The sequence below is a fragment of the Spinacia oleracea genome, chromosome 6 (assembly GCF_020520425.1).
Source record: "Spinacia oleracea cultivar Varoflay chromosome 6, BTI_SOV_V1, whole genome shotgun sequence".
NCBI classification, from domain to species: domain Eukaryota; kingdom Viridiplantae; phylum Streptophyta; class Magnoliopsida; order Caryophyllales; family Amaranthaceae; genus Spinacia; species Spinacia oleracea.
The window spans coordinates 101,086,115-101,107,782 of NC_079492.1; the positions used below are offsets into that span (position 1 = coordinate 101,086,115).

Consider the following 21,668-nt stretch of genomic DNA (forward strand, 5'->3'; position numbering starts at 1 on the left):
GCGACCAGAGGTTGCTGCCGGCACAAACAAAACACGAATGAGCCATGAACGAAACAGAAAAAAAAAGAGAACGAGGGAGGACGAAAATCAAGAACGAACAAAAGAAGAGGAACGAAGAAGGAGATCGAAGGATTACCGGCGTTAGGGATCGCAGGTGGCTGCGTGCGGTGGTCGGCTGGCCTGGGTCGCGGTGTTGCTGCGCAAAAACGAGGGGCTGAGAGGAAAGACGAAAACAGAGAGGGAGGAAGAGACGACAGAGGAGATAAGGAGGAAAGAGTTACCGAGTGGAGGACGACTAGTGGTCGGGTGGTTGGTCGCCGGAAGGGCGGCGGCGGCTGGGCAGTAGCAGCAAGGGGGAGCAATTCACAGTTCACGTGAAAATCCTTGAAGGAGAGAAGGGTTTTTGTTGGTTTGTTGTTTTTACGTAAAATTGAAAATGAAGGTAGGAGAGAGTTTTGAATTAGGATTTAGTTTTAGAACTTGAATCCAAAATCGATTAGGATTGTTTTTCAATTTCGAACGTGTTTTCATAATTCAAATTCTTTTCAACATAAAATTCTAAAATTATTTTAATTTCATAAATCGTTGAAATATTTAAAACGTATCAAAATAAATATTCGTTAATTACATGTTTATTTCTAAAATTCATAAATTCTATTTAAATATAATTAACTATACGTTAAAATATATTAATAAAATTTATAAAATTACGGGGGATTACAATAGGGTCATTAAGGCAAAGGCCATGACCAAAACACACAAAGCACGTAGTCAGCAAAAGCTGAGTACTTACAAGAATAGAGTGAATGAAACTAAAACATGCATCACTCACTAAGTACTAACCATCATGCAAAAGCCATATAATAAATAACAACCAATCATGAATACAAGACTCGACTCTTGACTCGACTCTTGACTCACAATTTAATTAGAATAAGCTTCGAACGGGCCAAAGAAATATTCCATAAAGAAAAGGTGATGGGAGCCAACCATACACCAAAATAATAGATAATAAAATCGGGCCATACCGAGTGTCGGGCCATACCGACGGAATTCCTGCGCATAACATAAATGAAACAACATCTTGTATCATTAGTAGGAGTACGAGCTTTCCGACAAGACTCCTCCCATTGTTCATACTCAAGGTATATACGTTCCAAGAGTTTTGAAGCTTGTTCTGGTTGCACTTTACGTTTATTAATAATTTATTAAAGGTGAACTCAAGACTCAACAATGTACATTAAACAATCTTATTTTAATGCTTTAAGACTTGTGATCAACCAAGCAAGACTCTTGTGAAATTACTACCATGTTCCTCCTCACCAAAGTGAGACTCCACATCATGCACATTGACATGAGGGTTGTGCCCTTGCACGACAAATCCTAATTCATTTCATACAAAATATTCCCAAATGAACCCTACATGTGCGGTGGCTTACATGAGCTAACCCTTCACATGTGGTAAAATAAATAGTACAACGAGGTACGAATAATTGGCTCAAAGTATGCTAGACATCCCGTACAATAGCATACAATTAAATAATCATCCTTTGCATGTGAAACAAACCATACATGCATAAATATTGAACAACATGATTGACAATGAATTCCATACTCATAATAATCTAAACATGCTTGTTCAACCAACAATTCAATAATTCCAATAACATTAATCCACATGATCGTTCACCAAAGCATATATGAATCCACATAATATAACTCACATCATCAACAATCATGTAATGTCATTGACAAAAGGTGTTGTCGCCCTAGACTTGTACGTACCTTGAATACTAAGCGTAGGGGCCACTTTGCAATAACGAGCACTCAACTAGAAATCACTCCTATCATCAAAATAATGAAACTTAAATTATTTCAATGTTCATTAAATTTCCAGCAACTTTATAAAATCTAAAACCTTATTTAAACTTTAGAATTCAATCGTTTTTCAATAATATAATCGTCTCAATTTGCAAAATCAATCCCTAGTACGGAAACATACTTTTTTCGCCTTTAAAATCAATAAAAATCAACACTTTAAGCCTTTATTCAAATCTGAAAATATAATTGATTATCATAATTAAAATCATCACCTAATTATGCTAATCAATTGACTCATTAGGTCTAGATTAAACCCTAACTTGAGAATCCCATTAAAACTAATTTAACATCATAAAAATCAATTCTTTATTAAATAAACAAATCTGAAAATTCATCCTTTAATAATTAAAACAACCCTAATGAATCACAACACGTAAATCCTCAAAGCACGGTATTCATAACCGATTCCCAACATTTTAATTACTCAAAACAATAATAATATTATAATTTAAAATACGGAATTGAAATAGAATAGGTAAGGAAGAAGAGAATTATACCAATCCGGCCTATAGCACGGAACAATCACGAATTAGGGTGATTGGGCGAAAAGAATTGAATTACGAACACGAACAACACACACACACACGTCCGTGTGTGTGCGCGCGCGTGATTGAGAGGCGACGAGCAGGGCTGCGCGCAGGGGCTGGCGCGAGGGCTGGCGACAGGGGCTGGCGCGAGGGCGCACAAGAGAGAGACGAGAGCAGGGGTGTGCGGTGCACATGAAGCAACAACAACACAGCAGCACGGCACCAGCAGCGATGCGTGCTGGCTGGGCGGGCTGCGAGAGAAAGGGAGGGCGAGAGTGTGTGTGTGGGCGACGAGCGAGCACACGGCACAAGGCACGCAGCACTCGAGGAGCAGGGGCGATGGCACGGCAGCACGAGCATGAGGCTGTGCGGGCGTGCGTGCGGGCGGACGAGAGAGAGAAGAGGGAGTTAGGGTTTATGAATTTTAGGGGCTCATTTAATGATGAGGAGTCCTATTTATTGGCTCCTTATTTTTAATGGGCTAGGCTTAGGAAAATAGGATTGGGCTTAGCAATTAAATGATTGGGCTAGCCAATTAAGAGTTTGGAATTAAATTCTTTTGATTGGGCTCGTTTAATAAAACGAATTGGACTTTTCATTTAAAACCCGAAGCCTTTAAAAATCATTTGCAACCCATTTAATTTCCCGACTCAAGAATTAAATTCGTTTCGTAATTAATTAAAATAATAAATATTCTAATTAATTAAAATACATTTAAATAAGATACATTTAAATATTATTTAAATGCTAATTAATCGTAAAATGCTTTAAAATATAATAAAATATACTTATAAATATTATAAAAATACGAGGTATTACATAAAATCAGCGAACGCCTGCCCTTTTACCGCCTTTCTTGGTTCATATAAAATGTCAAACGCATTGAGTTCAATTGCCCAATTAAGCATTCTACCGGACGCTTCCAGTTTGGTGAACGACCGCTTTAGAGGTTGATCTGTGTAATCAGTCGATGAGCCAAGAAGTAAGGGCGAAGCTTTTTACTTGCCAACAATAGAGCTAAGCCAAATTTCTCCACAATGGGGTACTTAAGTTCAGCATTATGTAGCACGTGGCTTATGAAGTAGACGGGCAGCTGTATCCCCTCCCTTGCTATGTGCAGAACGGCGCTAAGAGCGTGATCTGTGATGGCTAAGTACATGCATAATACTTCTCCTTGGAGAGGACTGGCGAGACGAGGCAAAGTGTGCAAGTGCTCCTTTATTTGGAAAAATGCAGCTTCTGCAGTTGAGGTCCATTCAAACTGGGTGCCCTTTTAGATAGTGATGAAGAAATAAAGACATTTGTCTCCAGCTCTTGAAAGAAAATGCCCCAAGGCGGCCAAGCAATCTGTTAAGCGTTGCACATCTTTAGTTGTCTTCGGGGATGTCATGGTAATGATGGCTTGTACCTTGTCGGGGTTTGCTTCAATACCTATTTCGTCTATAAGAAAACCCAGGAACTTGCCAGAGGTGACTCCGAAGATACATTTTTTGGGCTTGAGTCTCATTTGATATGTTCGAAGTGTCTCGAAAGTTTCCCTTAGGTCATTGAGGTGGGATATTCGCTGCTTGCTTTTCACTATCATGTCATTGATATAGGCCTTTATGTTTCTTCCGAGCTGTTTAGCAAAGACTGTGTTCACTAAGCGTTGGGAGGTGGCTGGTGCATTTTTCAGGCCAAATGGCATAACTTTGTAGCAGTACAAACCCTGCTCTGTAACAAAGGAGGTTTTCTCCTGATCCTCAAGCCATAGAGGGATTTGGTGGAAACCAGAATAGGCGTCTATAAAACTCATCATTGCATGGCCTGCGGCGGAGTCTACTAGCCGATCTATCGTTGGCAAAGGAAAGTTGTCTTTTGGGCAGGCCTTGTTCAAGTCGGTATAATCGACGCACATCCTCCATGTTTCATTTGGTTTGGGTACAAGAACCACATTGGCCACCCAATCAGGATACTGACAAGGACGTATAAAACCGGCCTCCATCAGCTTTTGTACTTCAGCCACGACCTTTAGATTTCTAGTGTCACCGTGGTTTCTTTTCTTCTGACGTACTAGTTTCACAGCAGTATCTACGTTTAGCTTGTGTATGGCCACAGCTGGATCAATGCTCGGAATTTCTTCCACTATGAAGGAAATTTTTTGCTTGTACTCTTGTAGTAGTTGTACAAATTCTGCAGGCATTGGGTCATCAGGAGGAATTGCAATTGGAACAGTTCGAGACAGCTCTTCAAGACTTTAGACCACATCGTAGTGTTCCCCCGCCGGCTCGGGTCGTCAATCCGCACTGTGGGCCATGGGAAATTCCCTAATCCTTCGTTCTTTCTTTTGACAGCTGGTATGTCCGTTCTTCTTAGGGGTCGCGGCCCAAGCTCTGGGATCCAACGTAGAGAGGTAGCAATCTTTGGCTAGTTGTTGGTTCCCATATATGGTGCCGACGTCTCCGTTGCTTCCCACAAATTTTAGTAACAAATGAGGGGCGATCACAGATCTCAGATCGTAAAGCGCTGGACGACCTAATATAATATTAAAGGCGGTAAGACCCGGCATAATTACGAATCTGATGGCGTCTTCTCTAATTACTGGAGTCGTGCCAATTGAAACAGGGAGGGAAATGGAGCCTATGGGACGGATGACGCTTCCCCCGAAACTCATCAGTGGCCCATGAACATCCTCTATTGTCTTCGGATCGTGCCTCAACTTTTGTAGACATTGTAGACTGATTATATCGGACGACCTCCCTGTGTCGACTAGAACTATCTTCATTCTAAGGTTGGCCACTTTAATTTCTATGACTAAGGGGTCATCATCATGTGGTGTGGCAGACTTACGGTAGCCGTCTTCTGATATTTCCAAATGGGGCATATTTGCTTGTCCATGGTGGAAACGAGACGCATATGTTTGTCATCCCACGTTGGTAGGTCCCCCTGACGCCAACACTCATGAGATCACAGCTACAAATTCTCCATCTGAAGGAATGTCATCGACGTCGGACAAGGACGTCTGTGATCTCGCGCACCTTTGAGTACTGCCCTTGCTCGTCGAGCGAAGATATCGTTTTAGATAACCCCTGGCTGCATAGCTGTCCAATGTGCTTTTTAGTTTTCAGAAATCCTGAGTGTCATGCCCTTTCCCCTCATGAAAAGTGCAAAATGAGCTTGGATTCTGATTTCTCATAGGTGACTTTCTTGGAAACGACCGTTCTATCCCCAAGTCAGGTCCTTCTTAGGAGAATGTCCCCAAGATCGGTGTTGTAAACGAACAGGCTACTATACGATGGCCGCCTTCGCTTTGTCCGAATTCTGGGGTCAGTGGTACCATCGCAGGTTTCCCTACAAGAAGGATCTATCTTGCACTCTTTCGGTGCAGGCATGATGGTGGCATAGGACGGGAAGGAATGGCCTTGTTGCTTGGGCCGGGACCCTCATTGTGCTGAGTTCATCCGCCTCCTGGGGCATTCTTCCCTGACGTGGTAGCTCAGTGTTTTATGTGAACTGGCTTCCTTGGGTGTGCCGCTGGCTCCTATCATTTCACCTGCATCCTGATTTTCCTTTTGTATGGTCGTATTGCCTTGTTCCTTCACCGGGATGACTTTGTTGAAGGATTTTGTGATTTCTTCTTGGAAGGTATATTGAAGTTGTACCTGTCATCCGGCCGCGATGTCCTGATGGAGACCAAGTAACATGCGTCGTAGAGATCTTGCGGAGGCCAGTTGGCTTGCTGGTGCGTTGAAAGGCACCTCAACTTCTTGCCTTATGGAAGATGTCTTTACTTTGGTGGTAGGTTGTCTTCCTCTTGCGTAATCCTTATGTTCCTCAGATTCCAGTTCCGCCATGATGCTATACCTCCCCACAGACGGCGCCAAATGTTGTGGGAACTTTGTTTGTGATGTCGTGTCACCCTTTCCTCAGAGGTATCAAGTATGCGCTGGCACGATCTTCCTTCAACCTGCAAAACAAGAATATTCCCGTAGGAATATTCCCTCCGATGCCTCAGTAAGTATTGGCTAGAGAGAGAAGTAATTTGTAGAGAGAAGGTAGAGAAAAATAGTTTAAGGTAGGTAGTCCTGAATTCCTTACCCTTTTACTTTGGGATTTGAAATATATAGGGCTAGGGTTTTTGGCAGGTGTTCGGAAAATCCTAGTCGCATGATTGGCTGACCTCAGAGATGAGGACATATGTCCTTATCTGGTGTGTTTTGAATAAAAGGGCTTAAGGTGCCTTTTTTTAAAGTTGGGCCAGTCCAAACGATTTGGGCCTCTGGTGTCTAAATAACAAAGAGAGATGTGTTCGAGCATCTTGTACATCTATTTGAGCAAATTCGTAGGTGCCACATGTTATTCTGTGATTGGTCCATGGTTGACTTCACGAAGGCCACATCACCTTTTATTTATTAAAGAAAAATAGTTATAAAAAGCAAGGAATTATTAGGGTGTTACAACATACACCAGTACCAAACTCGATCAAAACCATATCAAACTAGTAAGAAACCGTTTTAAACCTGAACCAGTTCCAACCGAGCTCGGGATTGACCTGAACATAAATTAATCGAACTGAAACCGGCCCGAAGCAAAACCATAGATGACTGAGTTCATTTGAATTCAACGTTATCGAACCGATTTGAATCGACTAGAACATAACATTGACTCGACAATATCCGATTTCAACGTGACCCAAACCATTATAACTGATCCCAAATTCTGATAACCCGATTTGACACTGCTATTATTATTTGAGGATACTTTTCAACAAAAAGACGTGAAGTATTATCCTAAGTAAGGGTGCGTTCTATTCAACCGATTTTCACTTATTTTTCCTAAATTTATCTTATCTGAAGTTAACTGAAGTTATATGAACTTAATTAGTTATAAATTGTATTTGAAAACCCTTATTTTTCCTGAAATAAATGAATATGAGGTGAGTAGAATAGAGGCTAATTTAGATCCTTAATACAACTTTTGTACTAGTATAAAAGGATTGAAAATTATGATTTATAATTTTTTTTCGGTATCACAAATTCATAATGTCGGATACCAGAAAAGATGGGTACCCGATAGTCGGGCCGTGGACCTTAGTTTCACACTTTCACTACCGATTATGCGGAAACCCGCTAATAAACACTCTATTCTAGGGTATACAAAAATTAGGGTTTTCTAGGGCGGAAATAACCAAATTTCTTCGGAAATTTGATTATTTTCGCCCCTTCTCTTTAATTTTGTTTTGTTTTTTGCGTTAAATCTCAATAAAACTACATAGTTTCATTGTAGCAAGTTAAATCTCAATAAAACTACATGGTGGGTTTGATTCTAGTTAAGTTTTGTGTGTTTAGTTTAGTTCAAGTTGTTTCTTTGGTAAAGATTCATGCGGGATCAAAGAGGAGATCAATCTTTCGACTACAATCAGACGAAAATCATATTTGTCACGGCTACAACAGATCTATAGACCCCTCGTTGATGAAGACTGTAAATCATAGCGATAAAAGAAATATACATAATGTTTGATATACTACGATGGTAACATGGTAAAAGGAAGTTTTTATTTGACTTAATTATTATGTATTTGTTAGATTCAAATCGTTATGTAGATGTCGTATGACTTTTATCAATGAATTAATTTGATTATTAAAAAAAACACTCTATTCTCCCTCTTCAACCCCTGTCAACAAAAAAATCTCTCTTCAACCGACTTATCTACGAGCCCCTTTGTTTGTTTTCACTTTTCACATAATTTTGAAACACCTGGTACTCCGGTAGCAAATTAGCAATACGACGCAGATATCCTTTTCCTGAATTTGAGTCGTGTCCAAAAAAATGTCATCACTAGGAGCAGGGAAGGGGCTTTTGGAGGTAGGAAAGTTCGCCGTCTACGTCGCAGTTCCCATTGTTCTCATGTACGCTTTTGCCAACAATACCAAGAATCTCCAGAAATTTATGGGCGGAGTAAGTTCCTGTTTTTGTCTTCTAATCATCTCTATCTTTCATTTTATTAGGGTTCGAAATTACAATTTGATTTCGGTTCCTAGCTTTGTGTGATTTTCACATTCTGTTTTGTTTTTCAATTTAATGTTGAATATCGGATGCAATTTTATTGACAAATTCTGGTTATTGCTTGATTTTGGCTTGATAATTATGTAAAAGGATTGGTTACATGAACAACCCGGACGTTTATGCTCGTATTTCTTAATGAATTTCCTGTACATACACAAATCAATTGATCATTTTGCGTAATAGAAATTAAAACCCAGATTAATGTCTCTGGGAAAAGCTGAAAGAAGATTGTTATCCTCCTTTGAATTTCCGGCTTTGGATCTAGCAACAAGACGAATCGGGAACACCCCTCGTCTGAAAGCAAGAGCATTTTCAGCAACAAGCTGTGGGAGTTGTTATACGGGTTACTGAAAATTTTGTTTGTTGTAACATAAAATGTAGCTTTACTGAGAGAAATACAAACAATTTAAGCAATTGAATCAGACAAGAGAGCTGAAAAAATTTCACTTATAGTAAACAAAATGTTTTCTAAAAATGTTTGTATTATAGGTGTCTGATTTTATTTAGTAGTGTTTTTTGAAGTATTAATGAAACCACGTACACAATCCACAAATGTCCCAAAAAATCATCCTATAACTAACTGAGGGATACGATTGTATACGTCATGACCTCCCTGGACTCATAAATGATAGGTCCCCATTTTCCCCACTGTTTTTGTTGTTAATCAAATTTCCTGGTAGATATTATGTGCCAAGCTATATACAACTGGAAACGATAGAGAATGAAAATAAAGTCTTAACTAAGACACATGTAGAGGGTTAGAAACAGAGGATTTCTATCTATGGTTGTCTTTCATATCTCTAATACCTTACGTTCTAATGTTTCATCTATACACGGGTTCACAGGATTCTATGGTTAGGACTTTAGAAAAATTAGTTTTAATAATCCAACCTTTGGACGTTTCGCTTTTATTAATCCCACATATGATTTTTTTTTATAAATCCAAACTTTTATGGTCATTCGCTTTAACAGTCATATGGTAACCGGTTTAAAAGGTCACATTGATACATTTTTATTAAGAATAATTACTCTTTCTCGTCCCTCATCTTATTCGGTCATCATCATGATTCATGACCATCTCACCACCGCCCTCTTTCTCCTTCGTATTTCCTCATCCATCATCATCATCAATCTCAAGTGCCTTTATTCATCTTCCCCCAAATTGTTTCCTCTAATTATTTACACCCAAAATTAAAAAAAGTTAAGAAAAAAAGTATTTACATGTTTGTCAGCGAAGGAAAAAAGAGAGAAATAAGGGGGAGTTGAGGTTGCGTTGGATTAGTTTTGGGTGGTTGTAGGTGGTGAAAACGGGACAGTGCTTGCAATTGATGAAGGAAGAAAAAGATGAAAAATGAGCAAAAGTGCTAACTGCTAAGGGCAGAGGGAGTTGAAGGTGCACTTGGTTTACCAGTTTGGGGCTGGGTGGTTGGTTGATGTTTGGGCGGGGGGACGGCGGTCTTGGAGGTTGTGGTGGTTTCGAGCGAGGAGGAGAGAGAAAGATGAGTGAGAGAGGAGCAGGGAGAGAGAAGAGAGTAGAGGAGGGTCGACGGAAACACTTAATGTGGCTTGGGGTTGTCGTGGCTGGGGGTAGAGGTGATTCTTGAGTCATTTGATTGACGCCATTGTTTAAGGCTTGAAGGTTAAAGAGGAGGAGAGAGAAAGGGGTAGAGGGATTGTTATTTAATTTAAATAAAAAATAAAAAATGTAAACCAATCAAAAAGTGACACGTGACATGGTTTACCTGATTTACTAGTAGCAACAGGTCAAAGACCATTTAGAGAAAGTACCTACAAAAGTTAGGATTTATAAAAAAAAATACTCATATGTGGGATTAATAAAAGCGAAACGCCCAAAGGTTGGATTATTAAAACCAAATTTTCCTAGGACTTTAAATTTAGGCGTGCTATTATTCCCATTTTGTGCTTAATGATTGAAATTTTTTATCTTTAAATGAACGATTGTAGCGTAGTTGATAATGCCAAGATTAAATATGGTCTTTTCCTCATTGGCAGATATGGTTAAACTCATTCTGGACCTCCATTTAGAATTACGCCTACACAGCTAACACTATATTAGCCATTCTTTTTGTGATATATTAGTCATTTATATTCTCGGAATATATTTTTCATTGCTCCTAGTATGAACAGTTACAAACCTTAGGACTCAGTAGTCAACATTCTAATTCTTGCTGCAGTATCTCACAAACTAACTTATCCAAAAATTAATTGAAGGATTTTCAGGGAACATATTTTACTTTTTAAGTCATCCCATGATTTAAATAAAAATGAGTTTATAGTAACTGAATCACTTAGTCTAAATAGCTAATGATCTGGATTTAAGTTCTTAGCTTCTCGTGTGTATTGCTAATTTGCTACTATATTTAATATAAATGAGCTTAAATGTTGATGATCTATCATATCTATGCAAATGGCGCAATGCTAATAGGCTGTATGACCTCATTGATGTGATCGTAGGTTCCAAGTTTCTGCTATAAGTAGGGACTAATGTCTAGAATTTTCTGGTGAGCTGATTTTTCCTGGATTAACCCTAAGTGAACTATGGTGAGTTTCACCTAACAAACCCAAAGTTTTTCTGTTTGTAACCACACCAACTTTATTCAAAATTCCAGTCTCCCTGAGGTTACCCTTGTTCCAAGCTTTAAGAAGGAGAAAGTGTATGAAATTTTTCATGAAAGGAAGAATGAGAGTAACTGAACAAGTACTCTTTACAAGAAAGAGAAAACCAAAAATTTCTGCTTCAGCACCTGACTGGTGCTCTATCATCTATCATCTCTCATACCCTCCATGCTACGGATTGTACCATGTATGAATGGTTACGTGGTAATTCCATTTTCTTTAAGCTGATGAATTTTGTACCAGTTGTACAAATTGTTGTTTCTACTTTCACGTGGTTTACTCAATCATGTTCACAGGGAGAGGTTGACTCAAATGGGTAAGTTTCATCATTAGGAATTAAACACAATTTAATTAAACCGGTAAACGTTCGTGTCGAAGTCTGGGGTCAAAGCCGTCGGGTCGTTCCTAAAGTCAAGCAAGCTAAGAGTTGGTTACGGAGACCTTATTTGTTGGACGACAGTATATTACACGGTGGTGCACTTGAGATAGAATTCATGTTTCCATGTGTCAATAATATGCGTGGCATTGTATCAAAGACAAGTTCCATAGTCCTTTGGGAAATTAACTTATTTAGTTTGATATTTTATGGTTTCTTAGATTTATGATTGTTGTTAGGAAACTAGATAGTTTATTTGGTATGTAATAATCTCTAGAATTATTTGGTCTTAGAGGAGCAAGCATAGTAGATACGGGTTTCTAGTTTAGCCTATAAAAGTGGGTTTAGGTCTAGCTAGAAAATAAGAAGGAAAATACATTGTTGAGAGGAATCATCAATTGAGGGTTTATTGTATTATTTTATAGAAAATTAATAATATTTGAGGGGAGGAAATACAAATTTCCTCATTTCTTTTTTTATTATTATTTTGCTATTTCTCTTACATTATATTTACAGGTTTGTTCCTAATCCTTTGTGGCACCTGTTTGGCTATAACATTTATGATGTTGATTAGTGAGTTTTTTTAACGTACTTTTGTAGAAAAATCTAGGGATATTGAGAATGTGCCACACATCCACGTAGGTGTACAATCATATATTCTGTATTCTAGAAGGGAGGGTAATTAAGGAATTGTGAAAAGAGTTGATTACGCAGATTCTGATAAAGGGCAGGGCAGTACATAGAAAGTTTCTTAGAAGGTATTATCTCAATGGTTTGTTAGAAGAGGAGTGAGGAACATGCCTTCTGAGGAAATGAATGTAATAATAGGGAAACATATGTGAGAGAGAATCATTCTGGAAATTTGAGTAGTTTTGTATTGGGAGGAACTACCCCTTTAAGAGTGGCAACCTTTTAATTGGGTTGAATAAACTGATCCTAGGTTCCCTACAAATTAGCGCCATTACTTAAATTATGATCTATTTCTTAGCAGAATGTTAGGGACTTAGGGTATTCTTGGATGACTAAAAAGGTATGCTTGCAATATGGAGGCCTGAAAAGGTGGTGCAAACCCAACCCTTTTTAGATGATGGCTACTATGAGCTTTAAGACCGGTATTCTTTATAAAATGTGAATTCATAGGCTCCTCCCTTGAAGGCTAGAACTGGATAGAGTTGTATTTCAAAACTCTGAGTCACTTTGATGTATCAGTTTGATGAAGTATAATGGTTCTGTAAGAGGGAACAAAACGTCACACAGACATACACTCACATGTGGAATTTGACTTGGTTGGAAAAGAGGTTGATTACGACATTTCAACCTACTAGCAATTGTTTGTGGACTAATGTTTTTGGTTTTGAGGTTTTAGAATTGTAGATTGTACAACGTTGATGAGTGCTTCTATTTTGACGCTTCATTATTGGACTTCTCTAAGATGCAATAAAATGTGATCAATAACATTTACTCCATGATATGTTATAATTTATAGATTTCTATTACAGATTGGTCAGTGTTTGGTTGTATCTTCTGTTGCCAAAAGCAGTATAAGTGCCTAAGTGGCCTTCTCCTTCCCTCGTGCTCTTTTTTCTATGACATGTATTAAATATTCTGAGGCCAGAAGGAGAATGCATTTTGGTCTTAATAGGATGCAGTGTCATGTTTTTTAGGGAGGGGGTAATAAAGCTTGTGATTCCTGTTGTTTTCACTCAGGAAATTAAGGAAAGCGAAAATAGAGCCTTGTTGTTTGTTGAAGTCATATAGTAAGCTTTAGCATGCTGATTTCTCTTTTTTACTTTTATTGGCCTTATATGGGCTGCATCTTACCGCATCCCCCTTCCATCAAAATAATCAAAAGTATTTTTTACGCGCAACCTTTTTGGAAGATGTATATTTTATTTACTGTAATCGTTTAGGACTAGCTTGTTCTGTATTTTCTTTCGAATGGGGCACTACAAGAAGGGGGGGGGGGGGTGAATTGTAGTATGAAACCTATTAGCCAATGTTGCAGAATTATAAAGGAACTTAAGCAAGTAGAGAAATAATACAAGAGAGCTTTTACAAGGAAACCCTTGAATGAATGAGGAAGCTCTCCTTTTGTAGAGGTAGGAACCTTAACCACTTCCTCCACAATCTCCTTCACTAACATCCACCAAGGCCTAGAATTAAGGCAATATCCCATGACTTTAGTTAGTAGAGTAAATCGGAGTGAGGGCTAAGCATAATGAGGTTTTCCATGAAATCCTATTCTTTCTCCATCAACACTAGGTTTTTCAAAACAACAAAACGATGTTTTTATTTTCTAAAATTAAACCTTTTGAATTTGATTTTAATAAAATATAAAATAAACATTATTGAAAATAAAATACCTAAGAAATCAGATTTTATTCTTAAAAAAAATATAATTGTGATTTATTTATTAAAAACGAAATTTAAACACATAAAAGTCCAAAAAGATATTTAAAACAAATCCTAGATTAAATAGGATTTTATTAAAAACGAAATTTAAATAATAAATAAATAAGTAAGGGATATTAAAATCAGAATCCTAAACTAAATAAGATTTTATAAAAATTATCTTTAATTTGAAGACTTAACTTAATATAGTTTTAGTAGGAGATAAATACTCAGAGTCAAAGGTAAATTCCTAACTACTAGGTGTGTTAAAAGCCACATTTTCACACTTAAAAATTACCTTAAGAGTAGGAGTATTCTAGGAAAATAAACTGACCTTATAACTCAAAAGTCCCGCCAAGTTCCTTTTAGTACCATGTTTCTAAATTGTTCAAGTTTCTACATACTTACATGAATTCTAGAAAATAAACTCTTATTTTCTTCTTTATGTTCCATGATGCTCTAACTCAAGAGCCTTATGTTGATTGTTCCGCTTCTGGAACTTCTGCATGGCTTATTCCTACTCATAAACTTTATACTCAGTGTTCCTCTTAGGATCTGCTGAGTTTGTGCTCCTTTAACTTAAAGGAACACAAACTCAGCAGATCCTAAGAGGAACACTGAGTATAAAGTTTAAGGATCTTTGCTGCTGATTTGCTACTTGATTTTTTGACTTGAACTTTTCATGTTTGTTTCTTCATTATCTTCACTTCGTATATATATTGGAACTCAAACATAGGTTACTCATTTGCTAGTTATCATCAAAACCATAAAGTTGCTGATGACAACCAATACAAACAAGATGAAGAAAGCTAAACTAATAACCAAGTATATAGTAGTTAAGAACACTAACTCTAAGTCTGATAGTAAACTCATACAATTAGATTTCTCTTCTACGGAACTTCACTTCTGGAGTTCCTCTCAGAAACTTTACTTCTTCTTGCGTATATTTCACAATCTTCCAACTAAATGATCCTTATTGACCTTCATTACTTGTCCATGCACATCTCAACAATACGCACATTAGATCGAGAATCATCAAAACACTATATTACTCAACAGTGACTAGTAATCCTGTAATGAACTGGCCTAATAGGAAGGGGCAGTGTAGGTATTCCATAATTGGTCTGTTAAAAGGTAGCTTAAAGAGGAAGATATTTGTTGAGTTTGGGAAGAGAAAATCAGAAATGCTATAAATAAGAGAGTAGTGAAAGAAGAGGATATCCAGAATATTGAATTGTTATCTTAGTTTCTTTTAGCATTTGGGAGTGAAACAAGCCACTTGAAAGCTTGTGTATCAATCGATTGTTCTGTTTTTTTTCAGAATATTAATCCCAATTGTCATTTTCTTTCTTTAATTCTTCCATCTATTACATTCCAATTATACTAGTTCATAACATATCCCCTAATTAGCTTTTACTAGCTCTTTTTCATTAGAACAACCTGTCTACAGAAATTGAAAGTGGAAAGTCTAGTAAAAGTTTGCTTCTACTTTTTTCATCAAATACTAAAGTTGACACTCGGATGAATTGTTTTACTGTTTTTATAATCGATTAAACTCTTATGAAACAATAAATCAACTGAGGGAAGCTATTGAGTGTTGATGTCACTTGTTAAGGTCTTAAGGTTACTGAGAGTGTTGTGTTGTGTTGAGACCTCTCTGTCACTTGTGTGTTATGTTTCCACTTGGAAGCAATTTTTTGGTTTCTGAAGACTGGTTTATTTTCCGCTTTTCTATTTCCGTACCTGTTAGAGTCTAAACATTTCTTCTTATTTACTGTGGGCAGCGTAATTATGTTGTCTATCCACCTGAGGGACCAAGGCCTCCATCACCAGAGGAAATGCGAGAAATGGCGCGTGATCTAGCTCGTAAGAGGAACAGCTAATCATGTTCTAATGCAGGACTATGAACGGGTTTTAACGGACCACTTTAATAGGATATCATAGAGGAGCTTCAACAGTCCAAACAAGTCACTTGAAGCTCCTCCCTGTCACTTTCTTATATGAACCCTCACACTCACATGTGATGTCAATTTGACAGCTTTCTGTATACAGTTTAGTAGTTTACCTCTCAGTTGGAGTATATAATAAATCGAATTAACGAATGCACTGTGATTGTTCTGGTTTTCAGTTCAAGTGTGTCGTGTACATGTATGGCATGTAAAGTCAAAACTCTTTTATGTTTGTCTTCCTCTCATTTTTTGAGGTAGAAGACATCTATTATATTGATTACATATCTCCATGTCGTTATATATTTAATGTTTCTGGTAATTTTTTTGTATAAATGTAGCCGGTTGTAATTTTCCCTTCAGACTTGCAATTGTGGGTACATAATTTGTCCGACAGTTGTAGGCTTGTAGATACGTGATCGGTGTCATCTTTTTGTTTTTGTTAGGTAGTCTTATGAGGCGAGCTCACAACCACAATGATATGCTGTATAACCCGGGTAACTTTACTTATTTTAGAGGTTAATTCTTACTTTATCTTTAGATAATTAACTTTTTATGTCTCGCAATAAATTAGTATGAAACAGTATCGCCCAAGAGTATCTTGGCATCTCCCCAAGGAAAAGCGGGAACACTTGGGCAGGTTGGTCAAGAAGGAAACCTTTGTAAATGCGAATACAGTGAGAAATGATCCTGTTACCACTGGGCACTGGTAGTGCACGTCTTTTTCTCCGTTTTTCACTTCCTTGGTAACCTTAGCAATAACCTTTTGGGATAAAACTTAGTTGCCGCCTCTTAATAACTGAACAAAATGCTGAAAGGCTAGCAAAAGAATTTGCCAGATTTTTTTGGTTAGGAAGGGCCCATGGAAATGACACTCAGAAAGTGACAATACTCGACTGACCAACGATATTTTAGATTAGATGAGTGTACAAGATCTTTACAGAACAAGACATAGTTATGGCAAAATTGGCAGCATGCTCTTTTTAGCTGTCTTGAACCTTCCATCTCTCGTGTTTCCTCATATTTTTCTCTCCGTGCATTCACAATCGTTGATTTAAGAAATAGACCATCTTTCCATTTCTAAAGGAAATGGAGAGGATCCTTACTCTTTTGACGACCTTTTTAACTGATGAAAAGGCTATCCAAATTCTGTGAATCATTATTCTGCAGAAAAAGGAAGAAGAAACAATATCTATTCTATCCAAAAGAGAAAGAAAAAGAAAAAGAAAAAGAAAAAAGTAGAAAGGCAAGTTTTGGTTCAATAAGAACACATCCTGTTATATTGGTACATGAAGAAATCTGAAAAATGGTTGGGAGTTCAGAGATTTCAGAAGAATCAAGTGATTGGGAAGTAATTCAACATCCATTTGATCATCGGGCGTCTTCGCCTCCACCACAAGGGCAGCTACTGGGATACGAAATAGTAATAAGAGATAACTATTACGATGATAATTCTTCTATCTTCCCACCAAGTGAGCATGAGGACTTGCCCCTTGTAGGAGAACAAGACTCTGATTCGCTGCAGTCACCGTTGCCATCTGCAGGCTCTAACACAGGTGCACTGGAGGAGGAGAAGATGAAACCTGATTCGAGACTTTCTATCATGATGAATGAGATTGGAACCAGAATGTTCACATTTGGAACAAGGCTGTTTCAGGTTTTTCTTTGCAGTAATAGCACTAGGTGTTTCTCCATATTCCCTGCTGCAGCGTTAATGGTGGCATTATTTGCTATTGTAAAGATTCTGCAGTGGCGGAACCGCTTTTTGCTTCTCGTAAGAGAGAAAGATCAGGTAAATAAATACTTCATCCGTCCTATATTAAACCTCTTATTTGTTCAACCTTTGATTATGTATTGACAATTCTAAAAGTTAAAACCCCATCTTAAATACACGTAGCCACGTTGGGAGTTACTAGGGTCATTGCTTCGTTCAATTCCTTCATAGTTTTAGTTTAGTTGTGGTGTTCAGTTATCACTAATACCTTTTAATTCACACTGATCTGCTGTTGCTGCAGAGAATCAGCCAGCTCTTGCATCAGATAGCTCACATGAACGAGATCTTGTCAGCACGACGCAAGGTTCCAGTCTTGCGAATAAATTAGAACAATGTCAGCATTCAAACATACTAGATCAGCTACTATTTGTTTAAGAGGCATTTGTTATCTGTCTGTACAATGTACAATGCTGCAGAATGCAAGCGAAACCTCTCTGGATTTGAGCCTTCTATTGTCCAGAATTCAGGGAAATACATAAGTAGAATATTGTAGAATACTTCTCCACATCCAGCTTCAGTATATACATTAATACATATATATACACATTTGTATGAAAGAGAGCAAACAAAGCATTATGTTTGTAGATCTTGTCTCCACAAACAATCGCAATATAAATCTGAATTTATGAGAGAAACAATAAAAGTTAATGATATTCTGTTCAAAAGTAACTACTGCATGTATTATCTACGTGCCCTACACTTGTTAAGAACAATAATCTTTTAGCCCTTGATGGGAAAACAGAACAGCTTAAAATTTTACACTAAAGCAAGCAAAAGTACAAATGTTGCCAGATTCATGATCAGAGCTAAACAAAGAGAAAAACAAATCGCAATGGCACAGCGGGCGCACCTAAAATCAACCAATGCAGAGACATAAGGCAATGATCACAAAAACAGCAGAGCCAAATATACCAGCTGACGAGATAAGATCAAATTACAGGAATTGTACATTAAGAAGAGAAAATAGCAAGTTACTAACCCAGTAAAGTAAGTAGTAAGTCATAAATTTCTTTCCGGAAAAAGTGATAAGCAAACTACAAGAATGTGTAACAAAAACTGTTTCGTTTCATGAAATATGAATACAATTTGAGTAAAGAATAAGAAACTGAGAATAAATATCGATCGTCAGTCAAAACCATGAATTTTCCATTCCACATATCCCTGACAGAGAAAGTAATATATGGACTATAACTCTGTAAGCATTTAACTTTCTCTTCTTTTCTGTCAAGGGATTTTGAAGTCCCGGGACAATCGTATAACATGTAAAACAGAATAGAATAGCCTCATACAAGGCCACCCTAGTCATGGGTATAATCAGCAGAACCCAACATGGTTAGCTTGTATTACCAAAATCTGGTTGAATATCATGACTTTGATCCACCATGTCTAATATCAAACTGATCTACATACACCAAAGGTGTCGTAGTCTCGTTCCTCGTCCTCTTAATATTGGGACTCAATAAACCCCTATGCCTAAAACCATACAACTTCAACACCTGATTATCCGCAAAATTGAATGCTCTCTCCATACTCTTCAAACACTTCTCCACAGGATAATCGGCGTAACTCCCACATGGTTTACAACCCACGAAATGGGTCACAAACGGCCACCTCTCATCACCCAAACCCGGGTGGTACTTTTCCACCATCTCTTCATACTTATCCACCAAACCAGTCCAAAACCCGTGCAGATAATACGAATTCTCCACAAACACCTTATTCATCCAAATATCCTTCTGCGAGATCAACAAGTAGATCAACGCAGACTGATCATCAGCCTCGAAAGACGGTCTCCCACTCAAAAATGCAGTCACTACCTTCCCTGCCTCATCCCTAGTAGGCCCTTTCGGACCCATAGGCGCCCAAGTATCCATCAAGTCCAATGTCCATTGACAATTCCTAAACAAAACACTCCCAGTATTCAAAGCAATCCAAGACTTCTTCTCCAACAAATCAGGATACCCATGGATCACTAAATTATGATTCTCATACTTGTTCACAGGAATCTCAAAAACCATATCAGTAAACAATGCATCACTATCCATCCACCAAATCCACTCAATTTCTGGATGTGATAACATCAACCGGCGAATCAATGGCAATTTTGACCAATACCCAGAAAGATCTTTATCCAAATGAGCCATATTATACACAATTTCAATCCCATGAAGTCGGCAATAATCAATCTTATTCTTAATACTCTTAAGCAAATAATGATCCCCAATTGGGTTATCACAAGGATTAGGAGGAGACCCACTTACCAGCAAAATTCGAGGTTTCCCATTTACAATATTCGGATACTCCTTATTCAACTCAAGCCACTCCTTCCTCTGCTGATCCCAATTTGCAATCTTGGGCCCGAAAACAAAGGTGGTATTCAGGTTATAATCAGGTTCATCATCGGCTTCAGCCCCGTCAGTCCGAATCTCTTCAATTACCCGTCTCGCTTCCTCTTCTAGATGCTGACGCTCCGCATCAATCTTCGATGTTCCCAGATTTAGCCCTATGGTTCCTCGAAGAACCAAAATGGTCACAAACCCACATAAAATAGTGATCTTTATGTTGTTCATCGTCTTGGCGATTTGCCGCCCTCTGGGTAAGACCCGTGACCTGTTACCCCCACCGGCACCAGAGGAAAGTGTGGTGGTCGGGAGAGTTCCGCCGCCGGTGACGGCTGTGGGCCGTTTCTGGGCCGTGAAACCCTCTTGGCCCATGTTTGCGGAAATGGGGATTAAAAGGAGAGAGAAAATGATCTAAAAGGGGATTGTCGGATGGATCGTTTGTAAGGAATTGAAGGAGAAATGGGTATTTGAGAGAGTTTGAAAAAGGAGTGAAATTGGAGATTTGAGGAAAGAACAGGAACGTGGTAGGGTGTAAGAGAGAGAGAAACAGGGAGGAAAGAGGCAGCAGTCAGCGACTCAGCAGTTCAGCACCGACGATTAGATTGTCCACGCTTGTCTTTTTTCTTTCTTTTTTTTTTTTTTTTTTTTGTTGGAGTTGAATTTGGATTTTGTTTTCAGTAAAATATCAATGAAATTTAGCATAATTGACGAAAATTGATCAAAATAGGGTTTTTTAAAATAAATTTGTCCATTATATATATATATATATATATATATATATATATATATATATATATATATATATATATTTTTACGCAGAACCAGAGAAATTATATTATACTAACGATCGAGGCTTGAATATTATTTTATACAAAAGTGGTATGAACAAAAAAGGGACCACCCAAAACCTGATACTACGCCGAAAAGATAACAAAAGATCCCTTATTTATACTAATATAAACCTGGTCCAGGCTAACTTAGCGTGGACCAAGGTAGAGGAGTAAATAACCTATGATGGGAGTGTCACGTGCCTTTATTCAAGTATATATAAACCATTTAAATTTTTTTCTTCAGTTTTTGTGGTTTCATTTTCTACAATTTCTCTCTCAACTTCTCTCTCTCCTCTTTCAACTCCTCTCTCAACTTCTCTCTCCTCTCTCCTCTCCTCTCTCAACTGCTCTCTTAATTTCAGTATTTGTTTCAGTTTCAACAATAATTTTTAGGTTTTGCGGCGAAATCAAGTCAACCAATTACTCGAAATTCACTGTGTAGTTCGAATTTGTGTTACAATGGTGGAAAAAATGGTAATTACCGGTCCTAAAAACGACGATGTTGCCGGTGTGACGATAGATCCGGTGACAATCAGTCCTCCACCCGGCTTTGAAGGTATCTTAAGATCTCATTTACATTGTCTGATCTATTGTTTTACAACAATTTAGTTGTTGTGCCTACTTCTGGTATGTTTTAGAACTTATTTTATTGTTTATTTGTTGAGTGATTTGAAATGTTTGTTGTTTTGTTGAAATTAGGGTTAGTGTTTCACATAATTAGTATATAAATGATATAGTTACTTTTAATTTATGTTGCGAAATAGTGTTTTTAATAGTCACTAGAATGTTCGTTGTGTTTATATTAGTAGTAGTTTTTATAGTAACTATATTTTTTAAAACGTTATTATAACTTTAAAACAGTAACTATTTGTTTAAAATAGTTACTATATTTTTAAGAAAGTTATTATAAGTTTAAAAC

At 37.7% G+C, this 21,668-nt stretch overlaps 3 protein-coding genes across 3 annotated transcripts; 2 read left to right on the plus strand and 1 right to left on the minus strand.

Annotated features, from left to right (window-relative positions):
- Positions 1–8,063: 8,063 nt before the first annotated feature.
- Positions 8,064–16,106, plus strand: LOC110785048 (uncharacterized). The gene is made up of 2 exons (XM_021989494.2): positions 8,064–8,345; positions 15,642–16,106. The coding sequence occupies exons 1-2, from the start codon at positions 8,217–8,219 to the stop codon at positions 15,738–15,740; spliced, it is 228 nt and encodes a 75-aa protein (XP_021845186.1). The 5' UTR covers positions 8,064–8,216; the 3' UTR covers positions 15,741–16,106.
- Positions 16,107–16,783: 677 nt separating this feature from the next.
- LOC110785047 (uncharacterized) lies at positions 16,784–18,134 on the plus strand. Its single transcript, XM_021989493.2, has 2 exons — positions 16,784–17,595; positions 17,819–18,134. Exons 1-2 carry the CDS (start codon positions 17,110–17,112, stop codon positions 17,903–17,905), a joined length of 573 nt encoding a protein of 190 aa, XP_021845185.1. The 5' UTR covers positions 16,784–17,109; the 3' UTR covers positions 17,906–18,134.
- Positions 18,135–18,486: 352 nt separating this feature from the next.
- LOC110785045 (probable xyloglucan 6-xylosyltransferase 5) lies at positions 18,487–20,514 on the minus strand. The gene has a single exon (XM_021989486.2). It carries the CDS (start codon positions 20,289–20,291, stop codon positions 18,942–18,944), a length of 1,350 nt encoding a protein of 449 aa, XP_021845178.1. The 5' UTR covers positions 20,292–20,514; the 3' UTR covers positions 18,487–18,941.
- Between the last annotated feature and the right edge of the window lie 1,154 nt (positions 20,515–21,668).